The 12,465-nt window shown below is 40.8% G+C and overlaps 1 protein-coding gene across 7 annotated transcripts in view; it reads left to right on the plus strand.

Annotated features, from left to right (window-relative positions):
- The window catches only part of taok1a (TAO kinase 1a), a 179,049-nt gene that overhangs the window by 148,618 nt on the left and 17,966 nt on the right, over positions 1-12,465 (plus strand). For all 7 annotated transcript variants that reach the window (XM_070857084.1, XM_070857086.1, XM_070857085.1 and 4 more), the window contains 5 exons: positions 2,082-2,318; positions 3,747-3,875; positions 4,425-4,628; positions 7,551-7,790; positions 9,929-10,141. In XM_070857084.1, the coding sequence (XP_070713185.1) occupies positions 2,082-2,318; positions 3,747-3,875; positions 4,425-4,628; positions 7,551-7,790; positions 9,929-10,141 (1,023 nt within the window). The remainder of the gene's footprint in view (positions 1-2,081; positions 2,319-3,746; positions 3,876-4,424; positions 4,629-7,550; positions 7,791-9,928; positions 10,142-12,465) is intronic.

Here is a 12,465-nt window from a genome sequence, read left to right on the forward strand (position 1 = left end):
TCCCACTAGCGTTTTCTGCCCTTTGGAATTCCGCAGCTCCATCCATACCGATTCCACATCATCCAGGCTAATTACAATTGCATTGATTTCCTCTTTAACCAGCAACGCCAACCCGCCTCCTTTTCTTTTCTGTCTATCCTTCCTAAATGCTGAATACCCTTGGATGTTGAGTTCCCAGCCTTGGTCACCCTGGAGCCATGTTTCACGCTCTCTCTCTCTCTTTCTCTCTTGTTTCCTCTACTGTCTTTCTGTTTCTGCTTCTCTCCCCTTAATACTTTTTGCCTCTCCCTTTTTTGTGGGTGGTGTGGTGGGGAAAGGATCCACCAACAACTTATTTTCATCACTACACCAATGCTTCCCGTGTCAACTACCTATTCAACCCCTGTCTCCCTTGCTCTGCTGTCATTCAGTTCACCTTAGCCCTCTATCCACTGCTTTCCCCCACTCCCAGCTGTCACTCACTACCTCTAAGGGCAGGTGATGAGAGGTGTGAGGCCTCCTCACCCTCAACCACTTTCCATCTTCCTCATCCCCTCATAACTTCCCTTTCTAACTGCCTACTCAAACAGGTTTTGTTTGCTTTCAAAATGCAACTTGTTTTATAAAAAAAAATCAAATTAGAATAAAGAGAAAAACTGTTGGCCTCTCCCTCTCAAATTGTGTGTTCTTTCTCTCTTTCCTCTCTTCCCCCCCCCCCCCCCCCCCCCCACCTCCCCCTTTCTCTTTGGTGTTATAAATTAGAATCTATCTCACGGAAGTAAGCCATTATATTTGACCTTACTGTGAACAAAACATAGTTGAGGTTACTTTGCTGGCTTGAAAACAGCATTTTTGAAGATTGGTGTAACATTACACAAAGAAAGAGACACACTTTTTATTTTTCTGTCTCTCTCTGACCCCAGTGTCTGTCTCCCTGTTTCACTTTCCAAAGTTTATAGAAAACAAAGCAAAGGCAAATCAGGTGGACAATTATAACACTATTTTATCTCTCCCACATGCAGCCTCCCTTTAATAAAAAGACGCTGTATGAATCTGTTCTCTAGCTTTTCTTCAAAATAATTTTGAAAAACATTTACGCAAAAATTGCCAGATGCTAAAGAAAATATATTCCTCAGCATAGCTGGCTGAGTAGTATTGATGTCTCCTTGTAAATTAGATAATCTCTGCATCCTCAGACTGCACAATCCAAATTAAGCTCAAAGCATGTCAGCTCCAGGCAAAGGTATTAACTCCAAGCCCAGGCAAAGCTGAAACATTGCACTAAAAACTTTAATTAAATCAGTGGATGAATGTAAACATGTTATTGCGAAATAACTATATTTTTTATTTTGGTTAAATTTTATTTGAAATTTCAATTACTGAGGAAAAAATGGTGAATGAAAAATCATTTTCAGAAAGCATTTTGAGAAAATGTGCAAATTGTACAATCAGAATGACGAGTTTACATGGCCATTTAAAAAGTGCGGTCATGAGCATTTTTAATGGAAATTGTTGACGTAAAAGTGTGGTAAAAACATGATGACAGCAAGTACGGTTTTGTAGGCAAGAAATTTATACAGACCTAAAATGTTTAATCTAGATTGAACTGCTGCCTCCAGATATCTGTGGCAGTTGACCAGTTTATTTCCAGTAAAACCTTGTACTTTCAGTACACATAATAGGTTAACCTGTTCATCTATTTTATTTATTGTAAAGCTACTGTGTCTCACTGTTCTTGCTTTGGAATTAGCTTTAAATTTGTTGTTTTAATATTTATTTAAGGAATCCTACATTACTTGCCAAATTTATTTTAATAGAACGTAACAGAGATGCAAAATGCTGCTGTTGACGTAAAGAATAACTGAGTGAACTTTTTTCAAATCTCATAGTTGATGGTTACTGATGGATCTCTCAATCTACAGTTTAAAGACTATGTATCTTAAATTTGTGTAAAATGTTGGTTGCTGCAGTGGAACGCTTTGTTGTAGATTGCATAGTGCGGTAGACTATCAACTATTTTCGGAGGAGGGCAATTTGAGCACTTCATAGTGGTTTTATGGCTATTGCGTTAGTACGTCACTTTATATTCCCATATTGCTCAGGTCACAAGGCAAATTCAAGAGCATGAACAAGACTCTGAGCTTCGGGAGCAGATGTCTGGTTATAAACGCATGCGACGCCAACACCAGAAACAGCTAATGGCACTGGAAAACAAGCTGAAAGCGGAGATGGATGAACACCGGCTACGGCTTGACAAGGAGCTAGAGACACAGCGCAACAGTTTTGCTGCAGAGATGGAGAAACTCATTAAGAAACATCTGTGTATTATGGAAAAAGAGGTATATTTCATAACTTTGTGTAGTTTTCCTGCCAATTGAGGTGATTTTGTTTAAGTTCATTACTAAGTGCATTAACAGTATGATTGAATACTGCGATCTGGGGTAAAATTACTAATATACTATTGTCAGTAAGTGTCGCTTTATATTGATATTTGGCTTTGTAGTAGACCTACTGAAAATGGGGAGTATGCTTGCACTTTCATGTTGGCTCCAGTGGAATAGTTGGAGCTGACATGGTCAACCTATTTATTGGTGCAACAAACACCGCTCTTCCCCGCCCCCCCCCCCCCCCCCCCACCACCCCAAACCTGGAAAAGCTGGTAACCCAGACTCAATGTATAATACAGCCAGGTAAAGTAGGCTGCACACAATAAGCACTCTAATTTCTTCATCTTGGTGTGGGATAAGAGACAGACAGCAGAATTTTGAATGAGTTGACATTTTTGGGAGGCTGGCCAGGAGAGCAGTGGAATAGTCGAGTCTGAAGATGAAAAAGGAAATTACTTGCTCGTGCATTTATAGTTTGTTTAACATGGTTATCATTTTATCTTTTCTTGCCTCGCAATCATATTTTTTGAGGTAATATTTTTGTCCAAACGGTTGTGATATTTTTCTTAATCTCCTCCCTTCTTACTATTGCCCCTATTATAACCTGCATAACTTCTATGTACCCTTCCATCAAGTGTGGGGACAGCTGAGTTAATGGTAGGCTCATTTATGGCTTAGCCAATTTTCTGCTGTAGTAAACTGCCCCATGCAATTCTAAGCTGGCTAAACTTACTGTTTGCATATTTGGCAGCTTAATGCCAACCACAGCTGCTGCTACATCACCAAGAATTTACATCATATGATGAGGGTAAATACAATTTCACAAATCCTCCATGATGCCATTTTTTTTTTTTTAAACTTGCCTCACTGACCTGTGTGTCATGTGACATTACAGATCCGTAGGCTTTTATTGCAGTATTTCATTGTGCACTGTACTCAAAATATCAATGATGGGAGTATCTAACAATGCTTAAATTACGGTGTTATTTTGACAATCATTTTCGCTGTTAACTGACAAGGAACTGATTTTCATAATTCAAGAAAAGCAGCTCTGAGTTTAATTACTGAGAGCTTTGTTGATGTGTTCAATATTTGGGAGTGTGCGAAAGACAGTGATCATATCTGGGAAGGTGGAACAATGATGGGGGTTGGTTGTACAAAGCAAGGTGGCGTTGTCCAAGCTGCTTGATGTTGTCATAGCTTTGTTGCATTTTCTTGCCCAGCTGTTTATATATGATGTGCACCCATGCAGCTAGATGATGCAATCTGCAAAAAGTTCATCCTGGAAGATGGATGTGAATCTAGTTTTCTTTAGAAATGGAAGTTCTAGTAAAAATCTTTGTTGTAATCTCAAAGACTTGATTTTTCTTTGTTTGTTAGACCAAAGCAGTTTCTACTGAAGAAAAGAAATTTCAGCAGCACATACAGGCACAGCAGAAGAAGGAATTAAACAGCTTCCTGGAATCCCAAAAGAGAGAATACAAACTACGTAAAGAACAACTAAAAGAGGTGAAAAGAAGCTGTATTTTACCCCTCATATTTTCTCATCTTGAGTTTAAATACATAGAGCGTGTGTTAATATTGAAGATCCTAAGTACCTCAGTAGGGTAACTTTAAATTGACCGTTCTCCAGCATAAGTATCCCTTTTAATCTTTCCTCATAGCTCAGGTAACCAATCAATTTTATCAATTTAGTTACCCTCCTTTGGGCTTTTTATACAAGACTAGGATGTGCACTTAGTGAGCAATTTATAACTTAAATTTTCAGAATAGGTGCCTACTTGTATGTTGACATACTATTTGGCATTGAAAAAATACTGATCCTTCAATTGCCCCAATGCAGGCCTTGAGTACAGAAACTTGATTGTAATATGCAGACTTCACCAATAAAAAGCACAAATCTGATTTCCCATTTCTAATAAGAGTTGTGCAATATAAACATAGCAGCAAAGGTAAAATTGAGAGAGTGAAGAATGATAGATAATGTTAGAATTTAAATAGGTGTCATTGTTTCTGTAGAGAATATTGCATAAAATGTAATATTTTTGCTTTTGTCAGGAGCTGAGTGAAAATCAGAGTACTCCAAAGAAGGAGAAACAAGAATGGCTGTCAAAGCAGAAAGAAAATTTCCAGCATTTCCAGGCTGAAGAAGAAGCTAACTTACTGCGGCGCCAGCGCCAGTACTTAGAACTGGAATGTCGACGTTTCAAACGGAGAATGTTGCTTTCACGTCATAACCTTGAGCAGGATCTCGTACGGGAGGTAAGTTGCTAAATGAATGCCCTCAAAATTAACAGTGGGTGTGACTGTGAAACGTAAGTATTTGAGTAGAATCATTGTATTTATTCAAGTCCAGGCTTGATGTGTAGAATATCTCTACATATTGGGAATTATTGTCTACTCCGAGATAGAAATTTATAAAAATTGACCGAAAATAAAACTAGGTCTGGACAGTTTCTGTCTATGGATAGAGGCAGCTTTGGAAAAAGCAGGAGCACGTTCCCAGGATCAGGGTGAACCAGTTTCTTCAGTTCTCCACCACTGTACCGATGCATTAAAATCAGTTGATCAGAATAACCTAGACTTCATGAAGACCGAATGACTCCTCAGGGAATTTGAATCAGCTGATCTCAGTGCGCCCATGTCTCTGCTGCTAACTCCTCTTCCAAAACAGGGCTTTTTGATTGGTCTGAGCAATTATTCATAATGGATTCCACTGAAACGTGAATGGTTTTAAAAGAAAATTGATCATCAAGATGCCGATTAGGACTGCTTCCCTACTCCTAGAGATTTGGATGTATTGGAATAGTAATCTGTTCTAAGGTTGCAGGAAAACGTTTCAAATGCTAAAGAATAATTCTTGTATTTAAGCATTTCCTTGTCTTTTCAATTCAATATATGAAGACTCCACTGTAAATAACTTGTGACAAAAACCCAAGAGATAATCTTTTTTTTTTTTAAAAAGGCTTTCCTGTTTGTTCAGAAACTTGCATGAAAATATATGTGAAGAATGGTGTCAGCCTTGGCTCAGTAGTATGTCTCACCCCTGAGTTAGAAGATTGTGGGTTCAAGCCCCACTCCAGGATGTGCGTACGTAATCTAGGCTGACACGTCAGTGCAGTCAGTCCAAAGGGAATACTGCATTGTCGGTGGTACCGTCTTTCACATGAAATATTAAACCGAAGTCTGCCCTTTCAGATGGATGTAAAAAGTCCCGTGGCACTATTTGAAGACAAGTAGGGACGCTCTCTCCACCAATGAACTGCTCGCTCATTCATTTCATTGATGTTTGTGGGAACTTGCTGTGTACAAATTGGCTACTGTGTTTGCATACAAAGCGACAGTGACTATATTTCGAAAGTAATTTATTGGTTATAAATGTTGCCTTAACAAAGCTCAGTATACAGTCCACCGATAAGTTTTTTGTGCTTAAAATGAATTACCGATTAATTTTAATTTGAATTAAAATGATGTAAATAACAGCATAGAATTTACAGCACAGAAACAGGCCATTCAGCCCAACAGGTTTATGCTGGTGTTTATGCTCCACACGAGACTCCTCCCACCTTACTTCATCTCACCCAATCAACATATCTTTCTGGGCATGATTGAAGCTGAAGAACAAATTTTGCTTTCCTTTAAAATCATTGGGCCTGAATTTCCAGCGTTGAATACAGGTGGCAATTTTGGTTAAGTTGATTTTACTTCTAAAATAGGTGTGCAGCGTGACTCCTAATTCCCCTTCTGCTATGTTAATTAGGAATTGGTTCTATATGTTATCCTTACTACTAACTCCTGCTGTAGAACTGGAATCCAGAAACTTAACGCAAGAGAATAAAATGTATTCATAGTCAAGTACAGTTACTTAGTTTGCCATCCAGGGAGAAATTATTCAAACTGTTCCATGTGGCCACGGCTGCAAGAAAAAAATTATCACCTCGTGAACATCAGGGAGTGTTTCGGGTCTAGCTCCACACAAAATCAATCCACCACTATATTTGAATTCAGTGTTAACCTCAATAGAATGTCAGTCCCTGGTACTGTGGCTTCTGGCATACACAATTCTTGTTTCATTCCGATTGTACCCGAAGTAAAGTTCACAGCAAGTGGTTGAACAGATTGCCTTTAGAGCATAAAAGAATCATTGCACAGTGCACTTTGGATCACAGGATCTGGAATCAAACCAGCTTCTAGTCGTTAAAAATGATCAGATAATTTGGATTAAGCATTGATTGCGATGTTGTTTTTGTGTGTGTGTATTTATATTGCCAGTTGGGCTGATGAATTTTTTCATCAGGGAACAGAACCCATTCTTCTTTTGCGTCCTGTGACACCACAGTAATACTATTACCTAAACAGAGCACCATTTATTGTGCTGACCTTTATGGAGACACTCTATTAGCAAAGAGTTATGGCCACTTTTATGGATTCATTTACACTGAAAGTTATATTATGACAACCCAGATTCATTTCACTTAGAATCTGCAACAGCCATGAGAAAGGAGATACTCATCTCAATCTCCTGTGCTGGATTCAAACCATTCCAGATGTAGAAAGAGTAAATTAACCCCCTGGGCTACCCAGTCCTAAATGTGTGATTTTAATTTTATTTGGAAACATATTGTAACAGCTGAGATGTGTTTGGGGAGAATGTCTGTGTAACAGTTTTCTCTTCCTAATAAAAAGTAGAGTGTTGAACTTAATCCATTAATTCAAATCTGAAGGTTCTTACCAGTAATCCATTAAAATGCATAGCAAATTGTTGACAAGCTAACATGTAAAACAAAAGTGTAAAATTAAATGGTAGCATGACGTTGCTGAAATGAACAATGCCATAGATCAGTAGTATGCAGGTTCAGGCTGTGATTTCCCAAATCGATAGTTGATCATTCTAGTAGTCCCATGGTGCAGAGATGCCAGGTGTTTCCATCTTTGAATGGAGGAAAAATCAGGGCATTACCTTTGGGGCTATGTCAGTGCATTTCCTTAAGCAGACAGTTACATGATAAAGCTAGGAATGGATCTGAAGGCAGTGAAGATATGCAATGCAGGGAGACTTCAGTGAAGAGAGGAAAAAATAAAATATGCACAATCTTGGATTTTATAATACATGTCCTACCAAATTGATCAGCAGACCAATTGTATGGTTGCCTGTTTTATGATATGGTCTTCTTTGTGTCTTAGGAGCTAAACAAGAAGCAAACGCAGAAGGATCTGGAGCACGCAATGTTGCTGCGCCACCATGAGTCCTTGCAGGAGCTGGAATTCCGCCATCTCAATACTATTCAGAGAATGCGCAGTGAGCTAATTAGGCTGCAGCACCAAACTGAGCTCACTAATCAACTGGAGTACAACAAACGGCGAGAACGAGAGCTGCGGCGCAAACATGGAATGGAAGTCCGGCAGCAACCCAAGAGCTTGAAGGTATGGATGATTATGAAGTGAAAATAATAAAATAGTCTTGTTTCATTTTTAAAGATTTTTCGTTTCTTTTGGATCCAAATTACACCCTTCCCCCCCCCCCCCCCTTTTCCTGCGTCTAAGAGGGTTAATGTGTGACCTGCTGTTGGACCACTGCAGTTATCATTCTTGAACTGCTGCATGGTGGTGTGCAAGACTGGATCAGGTGACCATTTTTTCTTCCTTCCCCCGCAAAGAAGTACATTATTTTCCTGAAGGTACAGCTAAAACTGAAAGCTTGCTATGTTGTGGAATGGTGGAGGTCAGCATTGTCCTGCCATGGTACAGTGCTGCCTAGACTATGTTTTGCAGATTACACCCAACCAATATGAGTTTTATACAAGGTTATGTAACTGCAAATTTAACTGATTTAAGCACTCGGCATTGACTCAACAATAATTGTCTAAGCATTATCTATTTTCCCACTTTCGGTTTCTTGTTTTACATGCTATTTTTGTCGCAGTGTTTTGGTTTGTTTCAAAGGGTATGTATAGTATTTCTGTAATTCCATGGGGCCTTCCTGATTTCCAAATATCGGGTTGCAGTAAACAAGTTAACAGTTAAAACACCCCCATGCGCATGTGAATGGCACCACCCTCCTGCTTCCTATTGTTTGAAGCATTGAGATTGTAAAAAGAGTTGTACGTCAATGAATTGCATCTTAGAAAATAGATGACAAATTTCCCAATTTTATTGTAGCCTTCTATAGCTTCTCATAAGATTCCCATTATTAAAAATTTTTTTTTATAAATATCCTCTCTATATCTTAAATGTTAAATTAAGTATTCCCCAACTTTTGGTTAGCACAGTGGAACATTGAGATCATAGTCTTCAGGAAGGATCCAAGCCTGGAAAATCACTGGGCCAGATTTTGTAAACTGTCAGCGTTCACCGTCATTACCCCTCTGAAATGGACCGGAACTTCAAGATTTAGCGCGTGCATATCTATACGCGGAAATCCTGAAGTTGCGGTCAGTCATTCACTGCCCCAACGCAGGCTGCGCTGTGGTCCCCTCCCATAGCCGGCAATCTGTGTAACTTACAAAAGCTTAGGCTTTTCCGCACTAAATACCCGATAAATGTTAAGTCTTGTTGGAATAGGTGTAACTGGGGTTTTAACAGCGTATTGACTGCTAAACAGCCGTTCTGGCCCTGAAAAACTAATTTTTATAATTGTGGAGTGTTAAATTGCTCCATAATAAAAATTAAAATTTTTTTAAGAACTTACTTTTTTTTAAGTTTGTTGTACCCTATTTCCATGAAAGTCCCAATTTTTATTTCGCTCTTTAACATTTTTTGAAAGTGCAAATAAAATCTGCTTTTCATTTCCTGGTTTGCTGTCTACGAATTCTTCGGTGTGATTGGCTGCTTAGTCAGTTTGTTGACGCCATTGCAGCTCTTCGCTGGGCACAATGCAATTACACGTCGAGAAAGGCAACAGCATACTTCTCCCCATAGTGATCATAAGATCTTTGTAGACAGCTTTCTTCAAGGTCAGCGGCATGCGCCTTGGCTTTGCCACAAATTGCGGGCCATTATCTTCGGCTTAATACCTGCCACTCAGCATCGAGGAAAAGAAAGGTTGCCGATTACTGCCATTTCCAATAGGCCAACTCGCTGACGGTTCTGTAACTGATATCAACTGGGTTTCTGATGAAAGAGGAGCGCCAAAATAGTTAGTTAGTGTGGGACAGAGAAAATATATCAAAGATCTTTGTTAACTTGAAATGGGGAATACTTTATATTGACAATATTTCCTTCTTTCATTTTGGCAATTATTGTAAGTTTGTTCCAAACCTGACAGACCTTCAAAAGAAATATTTGTGTGTGAAAAGGGAGGCTGACTCATTTGAATTGAAAGACGAGTTCTGTATTTTAATTGTAGTGGATTGTTCACCTTAAAATGATTATTTAAAAGTGAACTGCAAAATATAGATACATTTTTACCTATCAAGTGTGTATATCTGATCTAATTGGGTTACATTTGTGCTACAGAAACTATTGCAGCCCAATCTTGAAAGTTTGAAATTCTGTTCTGTGGAAACTTAAAAGTGTTGATCTCTGGGGCAAAGCACTTAAAACAAATTTTATGTACTTTCTAGTCAAAAGAGTTGCAAATCAAGAAACAATTCCAGGACACTTGCAAGATCCAGACACGACAGTACAAGGCACTTCGCAACCACCTATTGGAAACTACCCCTAAGAGTGAACACAAAGCAGTGCTGAAACGACTGAAGGATGAACAGACACGAAAACTGGCCATACTTGCTGAACAGTATGATCACAGCATAAACGAAATGCTGTCAACACAAGCAGTAAGTATACATATGAGTTTTTAGTGATCTAATTTCATTCAATTGGGTGAACTTTTCACATCCCCAGAAACTCTTGGAAAACTACAGATGATGGTGCAGTTTGTCCCAGGGTACAGAGATCGCTGGCATTATTGCTTTAAACTAACTTTGTTTCATTGGCTATATTTGTCCAGTGTCAAAGGTCTTTGTGAGGTCAAAGAAGCCATGTACAAGGGTTGGTTAGTTGTTGCGCGATGAAGATCATGTCCGTTGTACCCCTTAGTGGACGGAATCCACATTGCGACTCTGGGAGAAGCTCATCAGCCACAGGGAGAAGACAATTGAGGAGGATTCTTGCAATGATTTTCCCTATGGCCGACAGCAGGGAGATTCCTCTGTAGTTACCGCAGTTGGACTTGTCCCCTTTTTTGAAGATGGTCATGATTACGTCATCCCTGAGATCTCCTGGCATGCTCTGCTCCTTCCAGATAAGAGAAATGAGATCGTGTATTCATGCCAAAAGTGCTTCTCTGCCACGGTCAACCGTGAAGGATATGGAGCGTCCTTCTCCGTTTCGGCGGCCCTCAAAAGTTTGTCACCGTCCTCCGTTTGCTCCACGATGACATGCAAGCCATGATCCTGACCAATCCACCACAGACCCAATCCACGTCCGGACCAGGGTCAAGCAAGGCTGCGTCATCACACCAACACTCTTTTCGATCTTCCTTGCTGCAATGTTATATCTCGCCCTCAGCAAGCTCTCCGCCGGAGTGGAGCTAAATTATAGAACAGCTGGGAATCTGTTCAACTTTCGCCGCCTCCAGGCCAGATCCAAGGTCATCCCATCCTGTCGTCGCACTACTGTACGCAAACGACGTTTGCGTCTTCGCACACTCGGAGGCAGAACTCCAAGCCATCGTCAACACCTTCACCGAGGCATACAAGGGCATGGGCCTTACGCTAAACATCCGTAAGACAAAGGTCCTCTACCAAACTGATTCCGCCACAAAGCACTGCCCCCCGATTAGCTAAATCCACGGTGAGGCCTTGCACAACGTGGACCATTTTCAATACCTCGAGGGCCTACTGTCAGCAAGAGCAGGCATTGACGACAAGGTCCAATGCCGCCTTCAGTGCGCCAGCACAGCCTTTGGTTGTCTGAGGAAGAGAGTGTTTGAAGACCAGGACCTCAAATCCAGCACCAAGCTCATGGTCTACAGGGCAGTAGTGATACACGCCCTCCCATATGGCTCAGAGACGTGGACTATATACAGCAGACACCTCAAAACGCTGGAGAAGTACCACCAGCGCTGCCTCCGCAAGACCCTGCAAATCCACTGGCAGGACAGACACAGCAACGTCGGTGTTCTCGCTCAGATCAACTTCCCCAGCATCAAAGCATTGACCACGTTCAATCAGCTCCGTTGGGCGGGCCACATCGTCCGCATGCCCGACACGAGACTTCCAAAGCAAGCGCTCTGGAGCTTCAACACGGCAAGCGAGCCCCAGGTGAGCAGAGGAAACGCTTCAACGACACCCTCAAAACCTCCTTGACACAGTGCAATATCCCCACCGACTCCTGGGAATCCCTGGCCCACGACTGCCCAAAGTGGAGTACGCGCGTCCGGGAGATAGCTGAGCACCTCGAGTCCCATCGCCGAAAACAAGCAGAAACCAAGCGCAGACAGCGAAAGGAGCGTGCATCAACCCAGGCTCCCCGACCATCTTTTCCTTCAACCACTGTCTGCCCTACCTGTGACAGAGACTGTAGGTCCCGCACTGGACTCCTCAGTCACCTGAGAACTCACTTTTAGAGTGGAAGCAAGTCATCCTCGACTTCGAGGGACTGCCTATGATGATGATGATGATATTTGCCTACTAGTAAATAATAATGGCAAAGGAATCTTTATTGACCAGCAAATAGAAATACAATCCACTAATGGAATGCACATTAAGTATGGAAAGGTAGAAACAACAAAGTTCCTGGAACCCTATACATAATCTGCACAAATAAATGTTGAGGTTCCTAACGTCCATATTACGGGCCCAAGTTTCCACATGATTCGCGCCTGATTTTTAGGAGCAACTGGTGGAGAACGGACTATTTTAGAAATCGCAATTCTCCACATTTTTTTTTCTGCAGTTCTAGTCAGGTAGAACAGTTCTAGTTTAGAACAGAATTTTTTCTTCAAAAGGGGGCGTGTCCGGCCACTGACGCCTGATTTTAAAGTTTCCACAGTGAAAATGTACTCCAAACTAAAGTAGAATGGAGCCAGTGAAGATTTTTGTAGAACTGAAAAAACCTGTTCTACACATTAAAAAATCAGGCGCAGGTTACAAATTAG

This window comes from Pristiophorus japonicus, chromosome 16 (assembly GCF_044704955.1).
Source record: "Pristiophorus japonicus isolate sPriJap1 chromosome 16, sPriJap1.hap1, whole genome shotgun sequence".
Lineage (NCBI taxonomy): Eukaryota > Metazoa > Chordata > Chondrichthyes > Pristiophoridae > Pristiophorus > Pristiophorus japonicus.